Here is a 12,676-nt window from a genome sequence, read left to right as displayed (position 1 = left end):
TAAAATGTCCTGTTACCGGTGGAAGGTCCCAAAGGGTGTTCTGTAAGTCTGTTTTTTTTGATTGAGGATATGTGTGGACCAAACTGTCTTTTAGGTTCTTCTGTCTTTTAAACGCAAATCTAGGAGGTGCAGGATTGAAGTCCTCCGTTTTTATGATGTGTCCTGTATATCGGGAAAACAAAAAGACACATCAAAATACGCATAGGAGAACATCGGACCAACATCAGAAATCAGACACCTAATAAACCTCTTGTAGCCCACTATCTCCAACTAAAACATAAACCATGTGAAATCTTTTGGTTTATCATTCAAACAGTTCAAATTTCAAACAGAGGCGGAGACCGTGATTTGGCTCTGCGCAAATGCGAACAAAAATGGATTTTTGACCTAGATACAGTAAAAAATGGTCTTAACTCATCAGTAGAGTGGGGAATTTTCTTCTGAAGAGAATATCTCGAGCCTATATGACCCTGGAGCCCAGACTTCGTTTCTACCATAACAAATACACGGGCTATACTGTATGTAAACAATGAAAACACTGCCAAGGCGTGTCTATGTACCACCATATTTATTTTAATGAACAAAACATAATTACGTTATGTGAAAACCTACAAAAAAGAAAGGATCAACCATTTAGTTTACACACTTCAAGATGGCCGCATGCGCCGCCAAGAAATGAACGGGTTTTTCGAAAGACGTACTTGGCAGTCACATGATATGCAACTACGGAAGCAATACGGAAGTAATATATTTCATCTCTTGAAACACCAAACTCAAACAAGTTGGTACCTCTACGTCGAAACTGAGAGGAGCTGCACTACGATACGTAAAGATCGTTTCATCGAATCAAATAGAAGGTAAACAAAACCTAAACGCTAATGTTTCATAAAACAACTACGAAACCACGCTAGCGAAAGGAAAAAAAGTATATTACGGCTCATGTGGAGATTTGGCCTCCTAAACGCAGGTTTTATTCCATCTGCCCCCACAGGTTCTGTCAAACTGGAAAAGAAGGTACCCTTGGGAACCCACATGCAGGGGACATGCATCTCTGCAAAAACAACTAGCGCCAAATTAAATTATACCCTCTGACGATACTCTCAGGTCAGTAAAAAATGAAGACAACTTCTATGTTTGAAATACCAACACGCATAAACGCAACAAACGGTTTGTTTTAAATTTTCAATTGTGTCCGTAGGCTCGAAAGTCTGAATTACTTCGACGTAAGGACCAACCATTAAGCCCAAATAAGATATAGGCAACCAACTGTATGATGACATCCAGGGCATGACAGCGATTTCGACGCTTGCCTAGAACAAAAATAATAATCTTAAGTCCGACCGCAAAAGCATACAAAGGTCAGTAAGAAGTGGGAATGTGGAGAAGATTGTATCCATGTCGCATAAATTTCTATCAGAAGAGTTTTTAATGCAAAGTTGAGTCCTAGACACACCACTAACACAAATTCCATATTTTCCACCCTTTACAGCACTGAAAAACAACGTGAACACCTGGGGTTTTTTTCTGAACTTTTTGTCATTCCGAAAAACAACATTCTGTCCTGAAGAGGGCCACAACTAAAATAGCAGAACACCAGGGATGGTGTTGATGCATATTATGTGCCGAAACATATGTAGACATCCTAACACTGAAACAACTGTGTTTTCTTGCAGCGTTTAAAATTGCATGCTGTACATTGAATGTCTTAGTTTCCCCATTTTTCGAAAGTCAACAAATTAAAATTGACAAAGTGCATCATTAGAATTGTCACTCTACTAACCTAGACACCACAAGCAGAATATGTATGTGTTAGTTTGGACTTTTTAGTTGTATGTATTGTTTTCTAAGTCTGGAGGTGCCTGGTGGACAGCACCAACCACCTACAAAAGTGTATAAATTATACTATTAAAATATGTTTTTTACTGTGACTACCCTCTGAATAATGAAATATTTTTATGCGACTCTCAGATAGACAAGAAATATATCTATCCAAAAATCCCTCTGTCCCTGCCCTACTGCGAGGCGGACAAAAAGAGGGGTAATTGAGCTTGTGTCCCTTTGTTCCCTCCACAATATGACTATATCACTGAATGGAATGTAATAGTCACATGTAGTTATTCTCATGTATACTTCCTTTGAACACGTAGCGTGCAAGATCATTGAAGTAGAACGATGTACGTTACAGAGGCAGGGATTTCCCGAATCACGCAATATGATTATATCACTGAATGAGAATGTAATAGTCACATTTAGTTATTCTTACGCATAGATGTAAATGCACTATTCAAACCATATTAGTAAGCTTCTTCACCTTCCTAGCCAAAGAAATGTTTTTGCCGCCACTGGAATTTCAGGGGGTGTACACCTTAGAGAACAAACCGGAGTAATTAATATAACTAACATTACAAAGACCATTTCTTTGCCCAAATGGATATTATGATCAACAAAAAATTTGTCTTAGGTGGGATTCACCCTGTTATGATTTGTGCAACCATCAGAGACGCATAAAGTTGTCAGATTTTCAAACATCGAATTGGTAAGCAGGATATAGGTCGCATACCCATAACACAATAAGACACAAAGGGAAATTACTAATATTGAATATCTGTTTTCTCTCCCCTCCTCCATGTGCGGTCCTGTCTTTTCTTCATTTCCTAAACATCCACTCCCCCCCCCACTTCTCTGTGATTAACTTATACCAAACGATGAATTGTTTATATTGTATTTTCATTTGATGTGAAATGGTTCTTAATGGTTATGTTTCATTGTTATGGACTTGATTTTCATGTGTTTGGAATTTGTGATGCAACATATATGATTTTCTAACAGTGAATGGCCCTGATTGAAAAAGGCATAGAATTTGCCCGAAACACGTGTCGCATAAGGGGCATTAAATATATGTCAATACAAAATGTAAACTTCTTGTATTTTTGTGGCGCTGCCAAATATGTGAAGAAGGTTATTTCCTTTTTTCATTGATCTAATGGTTAACTTGGTTTCTGACCTTACCTGTGCCCGATCTCCTCAGAAGACTAAGGACAAACAAGTGAACCAGCCCCCTGGAAGAGTCTACCTAGGACAACAAATCAAAAGAGGTTTTCACCAGGTCCGCAAAGTTTAACCACACTGGAGATTAATGGAGGTGTGTCTGGAGAGAAAGAAAGAGCGCCAGTCTCACTGTGAAGGATCCGTACGGGCACCAGGAGGGAGCAGCAGGATGCAGTCAGTGGCCGTCCAAAGCAGCCCCTAAAGACTGCGAGAACGAGGGAGCCGACCAAAGACCTGCTGATGCAGAGCCCAGCTAAGAATTCACATAAGCGATTCCGCTGAGACCAAACTGCTCGAATGAGGAAACCGTGCCTTGAACATCCACCGCGGAGCCCAATTGCAGAGCCACCTAAACGGCTCTTTGACAAGAAGAGTGCGGCCTGACCCCACACCTTTTCTGGGTGCACTGCTTGATGCAATCAGGTATGCGGTGGATCAACCAGAGAGGGAGGAGTGCAAAAGAAAGAGAACGAAGAAATGCCCCAGATGGAGGAGAAGCAGAGAGAAACCCAGAGAGGGGAATGAGAAAGAGGAACACCACTGAGTGAGAATGAGGAGCACACCAGAGTGTGACATGAGAAAGAGAAAAGGGCGTAAGAAAGAGCGAATCCCCAGAGTGGGGAGGGACAGAGAAAACCACAGAGAAGCTGAGAGAATACCAGAGGCGAGTGAGAAAGAGAAGCACACCAGAGTGGCGAGAGACAGAGAAAACCCTGAAGTGGGGATTGGAAAAGAGGAACACTCAGAGGGGAAAAAAGAGAGGAATCCCAGAAGATGGACTGAGAAACGCCTGAGAGTGTAGAAGAATGGAGAAACCCCAAAGTGGGGAGAGACAGAAACCCCCAGTGTGGGGCGTGAAAAGGAGGAATGCCCCAGAGGTGGGTGAAACAGGGAAAAGCCCCACTGGTGGGGACAGACTGAGAAACCCTGTGAGTGAAGAGGAAGAAAGACTAACAGAATCCCTAAGGGGATATATGGGAAAAGTCTCAGAGGAACTGGAAAGAGAGGGAGAGAGTTTTAGGGCTGGGACCTCTGGACAGCAGTACAGCACACCAAAGGACTGTCTTCTGTGAACTGAAACTATGGGCACAGGCCTTCTCTAAAAGGGAACACGATCAGGAGGCGGTCAAAAGCCAGAACCAATCACTTCCAAACAAACGTTCCCCAAAGTCTGGTGTTGTTTGTGATTTTCTTTGATATGGAATGTGATTAGGTTAGAGGAGGATTTCGAACCCTGGCCAGCACCCTTGTGACTTTCTGTTGTAGAATAGGGTTTAAGTTTAGGGAAATATTATTGTCTTTGGTTACAAGAGAATAAAAAAACTGTGAGACCACTGTCTGGTAGTCCGAGTCCTGTTTCTGATCTGCCACAATCCGCATTCACTATTTCTTCTCCAGCCTTCTCCCATATCTTCCATGCTGGCAGGTCTGCGGCGCACTCACTACCAGCACACCATCTGCATATCTTTACCCTGCTTACTGTATTTGTATTCTCTGTTCAATGCACCCACTACTCCTTGAGCCTCTTCCTCTTGATACTTGTGGTGTGCACCTCGACATGCATGCCATGTTGTTGGCTGGACTACTGTACTCCTGATAGCAAGGGGGCGTTTTACTGGGGACATCCTGTTACATGTTTATTAATGTTATTGTATGCATGGCGAAACTTGCATTTGCACAATCCTCTCTTCATCCTGCCTACCCTCGTCTGTCTCATTTTTCCATTCCCTGATTTCCCCCGCTATTTGGTTCAGTCGGTTCCCACTCCCACTCAGTCCTATGGGAGCAACGCCAAGAATGATTGTGATAAAGTAACTGCAGAATACTGACCCAGTTCGGTGCAAGATAACAGTTTCTTTTCGGGAAAGAAACATTTATTTGATTTTATTAAATGTTTTAATAATAGAAAAGATCCACAAGAATACAGTGATAAACAATCAATTTAGAACGGGACATGATTCATAGGAATGGTACCATGTTTATCAGCAATTTAGATCGTGTTCATTCGTGACATATCTTGCGAATTATCATACATGGAAATAAGTTCTAATGATTAGTCATTTCTAGCAACCTCCTTCTCTAACCTTACTTAGAGCATCCTATTCTGTCTCGATTGCATCCAGGGGTGCAGAGAGCAGCCCAGACTTCGTTCATTAATGACTATACATTTCCTTACCTATGCCCTCTATCTGGACCTCCCACTGCCTGCTTTACCTCTTCCCGTATTCTTTCTATCTCTCTCCACTTTTGTTGAGGTGCATTCCCAGCTCCCCCCTTTGTGACAGTCCCCCTGTAACACAGAGAGGAATCCTAACCATACATGATGTTCTGCACATCCACTGCACCTACCTTTGTGTTCTATCAATAGGGCTTCCTCTACGGTTACCCATCTGATCACATCCCTCTTCCACATTTCAACTGGAGGTAGAAAAGTCCTCACTCTGTGTTGAGCAATCCGTCGCTTATAGGGCAATACTCGGAGTGAAACACATCTCCTGGTCATCCTACCCCTCTTTCTCAGTGTCAATAGTCCTAGTATGCATATTTTATGTTCCCCTCGTGTGTCTTGCCAGGCACCTCATCACTTTGACCCAACAGCCAGATGAGGCAGCTGATCAAACATGGCTGAGCAGAACACTTAGAGAAGTCCCTCAGGATTCTGCAGAGCCAAACAGGTGCAAGTCATATGGAGGATATCAACTCTCCTGTGGGGTTATGGGAACTCTGTGCAGCATCTTGAACTGAACGAGATTGGATAGAGAATTTGGGGACACCTGCTTGATGTGGGTGCACGTTCTTTTCCATTCCGGTTCTTTGACTACAATCCCAGCATCACTCTTCTATTTCATTTTGATATTCACACACGCATGAGATATCAGGGAGGTTAAAGAACCATATGTAATACCATCTTCACCAGTCCTATTTTGCCCATGATGGAGTTTGCTTCAAACTTCCACTTCGTTTTTAATTCCTAGATTAAGGTGCAGATTGTTTTGTATCCACTCCAACTCCGGCTGCCAGGTAACTACCCGCAGATATCAGAATCCAGGAGACCAAATGATTGGTGGATTCAAATTCAGTTGACTCTTGTCCCCACTGGGAATCATTTGGATTTTGACCAAGTAATCCTTACCCCTGAGGTTATCCTGAAATTGTGCAATTTCTCCACCATTTGCGGACATGTTCGTTCTCGGTCCCATTTGTACAACAGGATGCCATCTGCATATGAGTATATCAATTGAGATAAAGGGCCTCATTACAACTCTGGCGGTAACCCTGCTGCTGCTTCTGGCAGGTTGCCGCCAGACTTGCAATATTTACAGGCGCCTGGCTTGCCGGAATCACGGGGGGATTACAACCCCAGCATTCCGGGAAGTCAGGCGCCGGTAAAATGTAATTCCCCATTCCCATTGAATCCCAGAGGACTCAATGGGAATGGGGAACACAGAGGCACCGGCACCGTAAATAACGGTGCCACTGCCTCCGGTAAGGTCAGCTTACTGTGTTTGCTGTTCCCGGCATGGTCAGACCTGCCGGGCACAGCGACTCCGGCAGGCAGACTTGTAGTGTGCCGGTCTAGTAGCAACGGTGCTGGTAGGTTTACCGGCACTGTTCTTACCGGACCGACACACTCGTAATGAAGCCCATTGTCACTATGGACAGGCCCATGTCTCTGAATTATAATCTAATCCTGTTCACCAGTGGTTATATCACTATTGCAAAGTGCAAATTGCTGTGGCGAGAATGGGCATCTCCGTTTGGTCACTCACTGCATTTCCACCTCAGCTAAATATATTTACCCTTCCTCCCCCTACCATCTGTCTTGTGTACACTAGCGTTATCAATCTGAAGTAAAGGCCCAAAACCAAATCTTGGAAGTGTCCGAAAAATGTATCCCCAAGGAAGTCAAACATGTATTCTGCGCCAAGACTTGCCATAACCATGGCCTCCACTATGGCATGGTTATATCAGAAAACAATGAATAGCCTCTGGAGATTAATCATAGTATTTCTGTGCCAATAAGCCCCGTGATGGCAGGCCAATACCACCCAAGGTAATGCCCCCGGGGCCCATAGTTACAGGCCTGAGCGTAGCTTCCGCTAAAGATATGATTGTACCCGGTGCTGCTTGGCTGCCCCACCCAAACCCCTCACATTCATGTTACTGCTCTTATTCCCTGCATCCAAATACATACATTATGATTCTTGCAGCATTAGATATCACATGAAACTCCCCTCCCAGAGGCCACCCATCCCAGTATCTCGCTGGCTGTTCCTTACCAAAGATGTGTATGACCTGTTTTTGTGGAAACAAGGTCATACCAAATAGTTGTGAACCATTTGATTCCTGTAGAGCACCCAAACAACCCCCGAGCCATGACCACCTTGAATTCCAATATTGTGAAGACTGTAAGACCTGCACTCTTAGCAACAGACTTTGCTGTATTTCACGCCCTTCTCTGTACAGCACTACCTGATAACGGTTTACATGATGCAATATTACTAATAAATACTGGTGCCAAGAGAAATATGTATTTCAGCCACTGCAGTCAAATCTGAGCAGGCCGCTATCGAACACAGTCTCAATCAGACCTGTAGTAGGTTGATAGGTTATTTATAACGTAAGCGCGGACCCGGGAATCGAACCCGTGTTGCTCCGCCTCGTCTTGTTTCCAAGATGAGTACGTTGCCCTGAGCTATCCTCCAGAGGTAGCTCTCTAATCATTGATACCGGGGGTCCCACCTGTCAGCAGAGAGTTGCCTCGCTCCTCCAGGGTCATTCTTCATCAGGCATTTTGGAATTTATCCTACCCACTTCTTGAAGGTATGTGAGATATACAATGTACACATCTTACTTCCCTATCATGTTGTTGCCTCTAAGTGGAACTCACATCCAGAAAAACATCCAAACTCTCTGCCAAGACATACTCTCCCCAGTTAATTTTTTATAGTTCTGAGGTCCAGGTAGGAAATATTTACAGCAGCACAACACATGCTTGCTGTCCCACAGTTCACCTCCCAAGTCACCATCCAATCTCCTGCAACCATAGACCCTCTACTTTTTTTGGACCATTATTATTATTACTATTATTATTATTACCATTATTATTATTATTAAGCTATCCAGGAAGCAATGGAGAGCTTTTGTATGACAGGGGAAAGAACACAGTGAGGGGAATAAACCAATGGAGCAACAAGGGAGCAGGGAGCTAACACAGGAGTAGGAGGTCGGGCAGTTTGGCTGCAAGGGATCCACAAACAACCAGAAGAGGAAACAGTGGGGATCAGATCACCCAGTCTCAGGTGGGGCGGGGAGTAAAGGGTTTGTGAACCTAGGTGTTAGGAAGGAGCCATCCTTGAAGAGGAGTGTCTTGAGCACCTTCATGATAAATAGAAGCGAAGGGTCGACTCTGATGTTGACGGGTGGCGGCACCAACGACTTTGGGCATAGACAGCGATGGCCCATCTTCTGGTTCTTCCCTTCCTGCACCGGTTGAGTTCAAGTCTGCACATTACTTCTGGTGGATCGTAAGTCCCCGGAGATGTTTAGTTTCTCAGTTCGGTAGATTCGGTACTTCAGGACAACAACCCTGTAGATGAAGCAGCAGGATTTGAAGATGATTTGGACTTGCAGCGTGAGCCAGTGCAGTTTGGATGATGTGGTTGAGTTTGTGGAGTCCTTTGATGAGTCTTGCTGCAGCATGCAGGACACATCTCAGAGGTGCTATGGTAGTCACAAGAAGTCCATCCCGAAGGGCATTGCCACCATCTAGGTGGGAGAGGACCAAGGCTTGGACAGCAGATCTGAAGTTGTTTTCAGCATAAAGAGCTTGATTTTCCATAGGAGAGAAAGTTGGTACCAAGCTGTTTGTGTCTTCCTTGCTATGTGTTATTTGAAGGAGAGGTGTCTGTCGATGAAAATCCCCAGGGAATTGGTGCAGGAGTCCAGCTGGGGTGTGCAGCCATCGAGGTTCATAGCAGAGTGCCAGTCTGGATGTCAATGTGTTTGGTGTTGGTGGTCAGCAGTAGGAATTCAGTCTTGAAGGGGTTTAACTTCAGGTAAGCACTGGACATCCATGACTGGATTAATGTGAGGCAGGCTTTGAGCCTGTGGATATGTTCAATGAAGGAAATCTTGAGTTAGAGCTACGTGTCATCTGTGTATTGGTGGATGTGGATATTGTGTGGAGCGAGGAGAGTTCCGAGCGGTTCTATGTAAAGACGTAAGATCATGGCGAAAGGATGGATCTTGTGGGACTCCACAGGTATTGGACAGAGTCGATGATCACAAACTGATGGCTATTATCAAGGTATGATTAGAACCAGGTGAGGATCATTCTGATCCCCATCTGGCTTTGAAGAGGGCTGTGCTTTTATTGATGACCTTGAATATGGTGTTTTGGTAGTAGTTGGCCTTGGGAGTGGTGATCAGTCATCTGGATGTAGCACTGAATTCCATGAGCAGGGAGAGGTTGGATGTGCTGTAAGATTTTTACCAAGTCTTTTCGTGTTTTCTGATGGTTTGTTTGGTACATTTGAGTTCCTGAGTGTACCAGAGTGAAGAAGGTTTAGGCTGAGGGTGTGCTGAGTACTTGGAGAAGTGAGACAGAGCCCTGGTTCATCAGAGGTAGGTCAGTCCATTTGAGGTGGAGTTTGGCGAGATCTTCTGTGAGAACCTCCACTGAGAAGTTCTTGATTGACATGAAGGTTTGTTTGCTGAGTTTCTGATGGGGTTGCTTGACTGGTGTCGTGTGACTAATGCCAAAGGGGATTGCCAGATGGGCTGACCAGTTGAGCGGGTTTGGAGGGCTTTGATGGAGGGTGGGTAGGGCAGCGATGATGAGGTTGAGGATATTACCTTTCTTGTGAGTTGAGTCATTTGTGAGCTGTGTGAGGTTCAGAGTATTGGAGTAGGCAGGGGAGATCTTTTTTCATTGACTTGGTTGCTGGGATACCAGGGATGTTGAAGTTGCCAAGGAAGATGTTGTTGGTATGCATGGGAGATTACATGGTGATGAGCAAGTCAAGACTTCAGGGACGATGAAGGAGATTTCGGGCTTGGGTGGTCTGTATGTGAGGTAAACAGTGGACAGTGTCAGGTAAGGTTTTTGAAACAGCCAATGGTGGCAACGTCCAGTTCAGTGCATGACCACGATGCCAGAATGGTGGTGAGGCCTCTACTGATCTTTTTTGGACAGACTTGTCGAATTTTGGAGCTGTTGTGGAGGAGGGCATCTAGGATGTGGGTAGATATGGATGTCATCCAGGTCCCAGTAAGGAACATGGCGTCCAAGTCAAGTATGGTGATTAGGTTGGCGATGTCTGCTGCAGGGTTGATTGCTGAGCGGACATTGGCAAGCATCAGTTTTCATGTACTGGTGGATGATGGAGTGCTGGGGGTGTATCGTGATACAAGTGAGGTTTCTGCAATGCAGTGTCCATGATATTGCCTGTGAGCCCCTTGGTTGGCAATGAGTGGTGATGGTAGTGATGGGCTGTTGGGAGAGATTGGTCGAACACATATTCGAGGGAGTGTACTTGATGTTAGAGGAGCTGGAGTTTCCGGTCCTGGGTCCTTCAGGCCTGAGCAGGTCCACCCAGGAATTGCCATTTTCTTTGTCTGCCCTTTGCTTTGAACACCCGGGCTAGTGACAGCGTTGATCTGACAGTCAATAAAGAAAAGGAAGGTGCGGTGCAGGACTAATCAGGTGGGTGGGCTTAGGTGACGTGGCCTATATCCACTTGCATCTGCTTACCAACTGTAAAGGAAAAGAGGCCAAAGCGTTGCTTAAATAGCAGAAAAGGTCAGAAAAACAAGCAGATCCAAAACATTAGCAGTGATTGACAGGTGGGTGGGTCTTAGGTCACATGACCAAGGTCCACTTGCACCTGCTCACAAACTGCAAGGGAAAAGAGGCTGGAGAGCTGCTTAAGTAAGAATATAGCGTGAAAAAACAACCCCCATTATTCTTCACCAGCATAGTCTATGGAGAGGGATCATGGGAGTCAATCCAAAACACCTTTCAAGTTGTTGCACCTACATAGATGAAGCCATCATCGGAAAGTGCTCCAGGGAAAGAGAGAATGTGCGCTGAGCCGTTTATTTCAGATGGAACTCCCCCTTTAGTGTCTTAAGACGTTTGCGAACATCTTTTGTTTTACATGTATAATACATGTACGAAGGTTCACCCGCCTTGACCCTACACATCTAACAACCTTTCAAAATCACCATTTCCTCAGTGCTTCAACAACAGATTTGAGGTTTAACATGATTGTCTGATTGAACAGCTTCAGAGCAAGCAAATTGATCCTAAAAATGTCTGAAACTTTACAAAGTGCTCTCTTGTCATAACGAGTTCCCTAATGCCGTGTGCTCTCCCTTTCAGGACTCCACGTCGCTGTGTTCGCAGAAAGGCGGCGTGATAAGGCAAGGCTGGCTGTACAAGGCCAACGTGAACACCACAATCAGTGTCACCATGAAAGTAAGACAAGGCCTTTCACTTATCGCATTTTCTCTAAGGAAGGTTGTTTGTATGCACCATAACGCCGCCCACATAAACGTGTGTGCCACGCAGAGACTGTGTGCGATGGAGGCATGCAGTAAGGGCAGAGTTGGGATCTTTCACAAACTGCGATTAGTAGAAGCCAGTTGTGTTTTCCTAATGACCAGAAAACATGCAAATAATCAACAGTGAAATTAATTACATGGAAATTGTTCACATAAAAGTATGATTGGATTGTAATACTTGCCGTCGCTTTCCTAGGGTTTGATATTAAGCACCCAGTTGTATACAGAAAAGTGAAAAATAATGTTAAACAGATGGCAGGGGTGACGTTCTGCTGGCGTGTGAAATGCGTGAGTAGTCAACATATTTTGACTTTTTTATATTTGGCATGGACTCAACTCCAGGAGGGCCTTGCAGTGAGACACTCTTGACCGGAAGCTGCCGTTCAGCATCCGCTGCAGGTTATAATAATATTTGTGAACAGTGTGATCTGCTGCTGTGGGGATCCCGTGGAGATTAGCATAAGACAAAAACAAGGGCTCTGCATTAGAGATTTCTTGTTGCTTTATAGCACGCTAGCAGATCTGTGACGCCGGTGTTCACATTGCCATTCCTGCCATGTGTGAGGAATTCGACCATACGCATGGGGAGTGTGCACTTGACTGGGCTGATTTGATATTTTTTTTTTAAATAAATGGAACGTTGTTAGATAAACCTCTGGAAAATGTGTGGGGCTAATCAGCACACATTTAACACTGCACACCACACAACAAACACATAGTCAAGTGTACTCTGGAGGACACAGCCTACCGGCACAGTCCCCTTGTCATGTTCAGCTGGAATGTGAAAGCCACAGGTACATCAAATCATCTCAAGAAGGGGGAAGACAACATCTTCCTCCGGCCATGGGCAGCCCAATTAAAATATTAAAGGCTCCATGGATCCGCCCTCTCTATTGTCTTATTTCTGTTGGTGGCAGCGCATGCTGATGAAAGTTAATTGAAGCAGACCTGCGTAGGGGCATGTTCGCAGAAATGACCAAAGGGGATAGGACACCGAACACCTCTTTGATATGCAATGTGTCTGCTTGAATCTAGCTCCCACCCCTTTGTATGAAGGGCA

The 12,676-nt window shown here is 44.7% G+C and overlaps 1 protein-coding gene across 5 annotated transcripts in view; it reads left to right on the top strand.

Annotated features, from left to right (window-relative positions):
• The window catches only part of DOCK11 (dedicator of cytokinesis 11), a 1,707,663-nt gene that overhangs the window by 462,198 nt on the left and 1,232,789 nt on the right, over nt 1-12,676 (top strand). For all 5 annotated transcript variants that reach the window (XM_069612850.1, XM_069612848.1, XM_069612847.1 and 2 more), the window contains one exon: nt 11,435-11,530. In XM_069612850.1, the coding sequence (XP_069468951.1) occupies nt 11,435-11,530 (96 nt within the window). The remainder of the gene's footprint in view (nt 1-11,434; nt 11,531-12,676) is intronic.

The sequence above is a fragment of the Ambystoma mexicanum genome, chromosome 5p (genome assembly GCF_040938575.1).
Source record: "Ambystoma mexicanum isolate Mex_15411 chromosome 5p, UKY_AmexF1_1, whole genome shotgun sequence".
NCBI lineage: Eukaryota > Metazoa > Chordata > Amphibia > Caudata > Ambystomatidae > Ambystoma > Ambystoma mexicanum.
The sequence above is the reverse complement of the archived record's forward strand: the minus strand, read 5'-3'. Positions and strand labels throughout refer to the sequence as shown.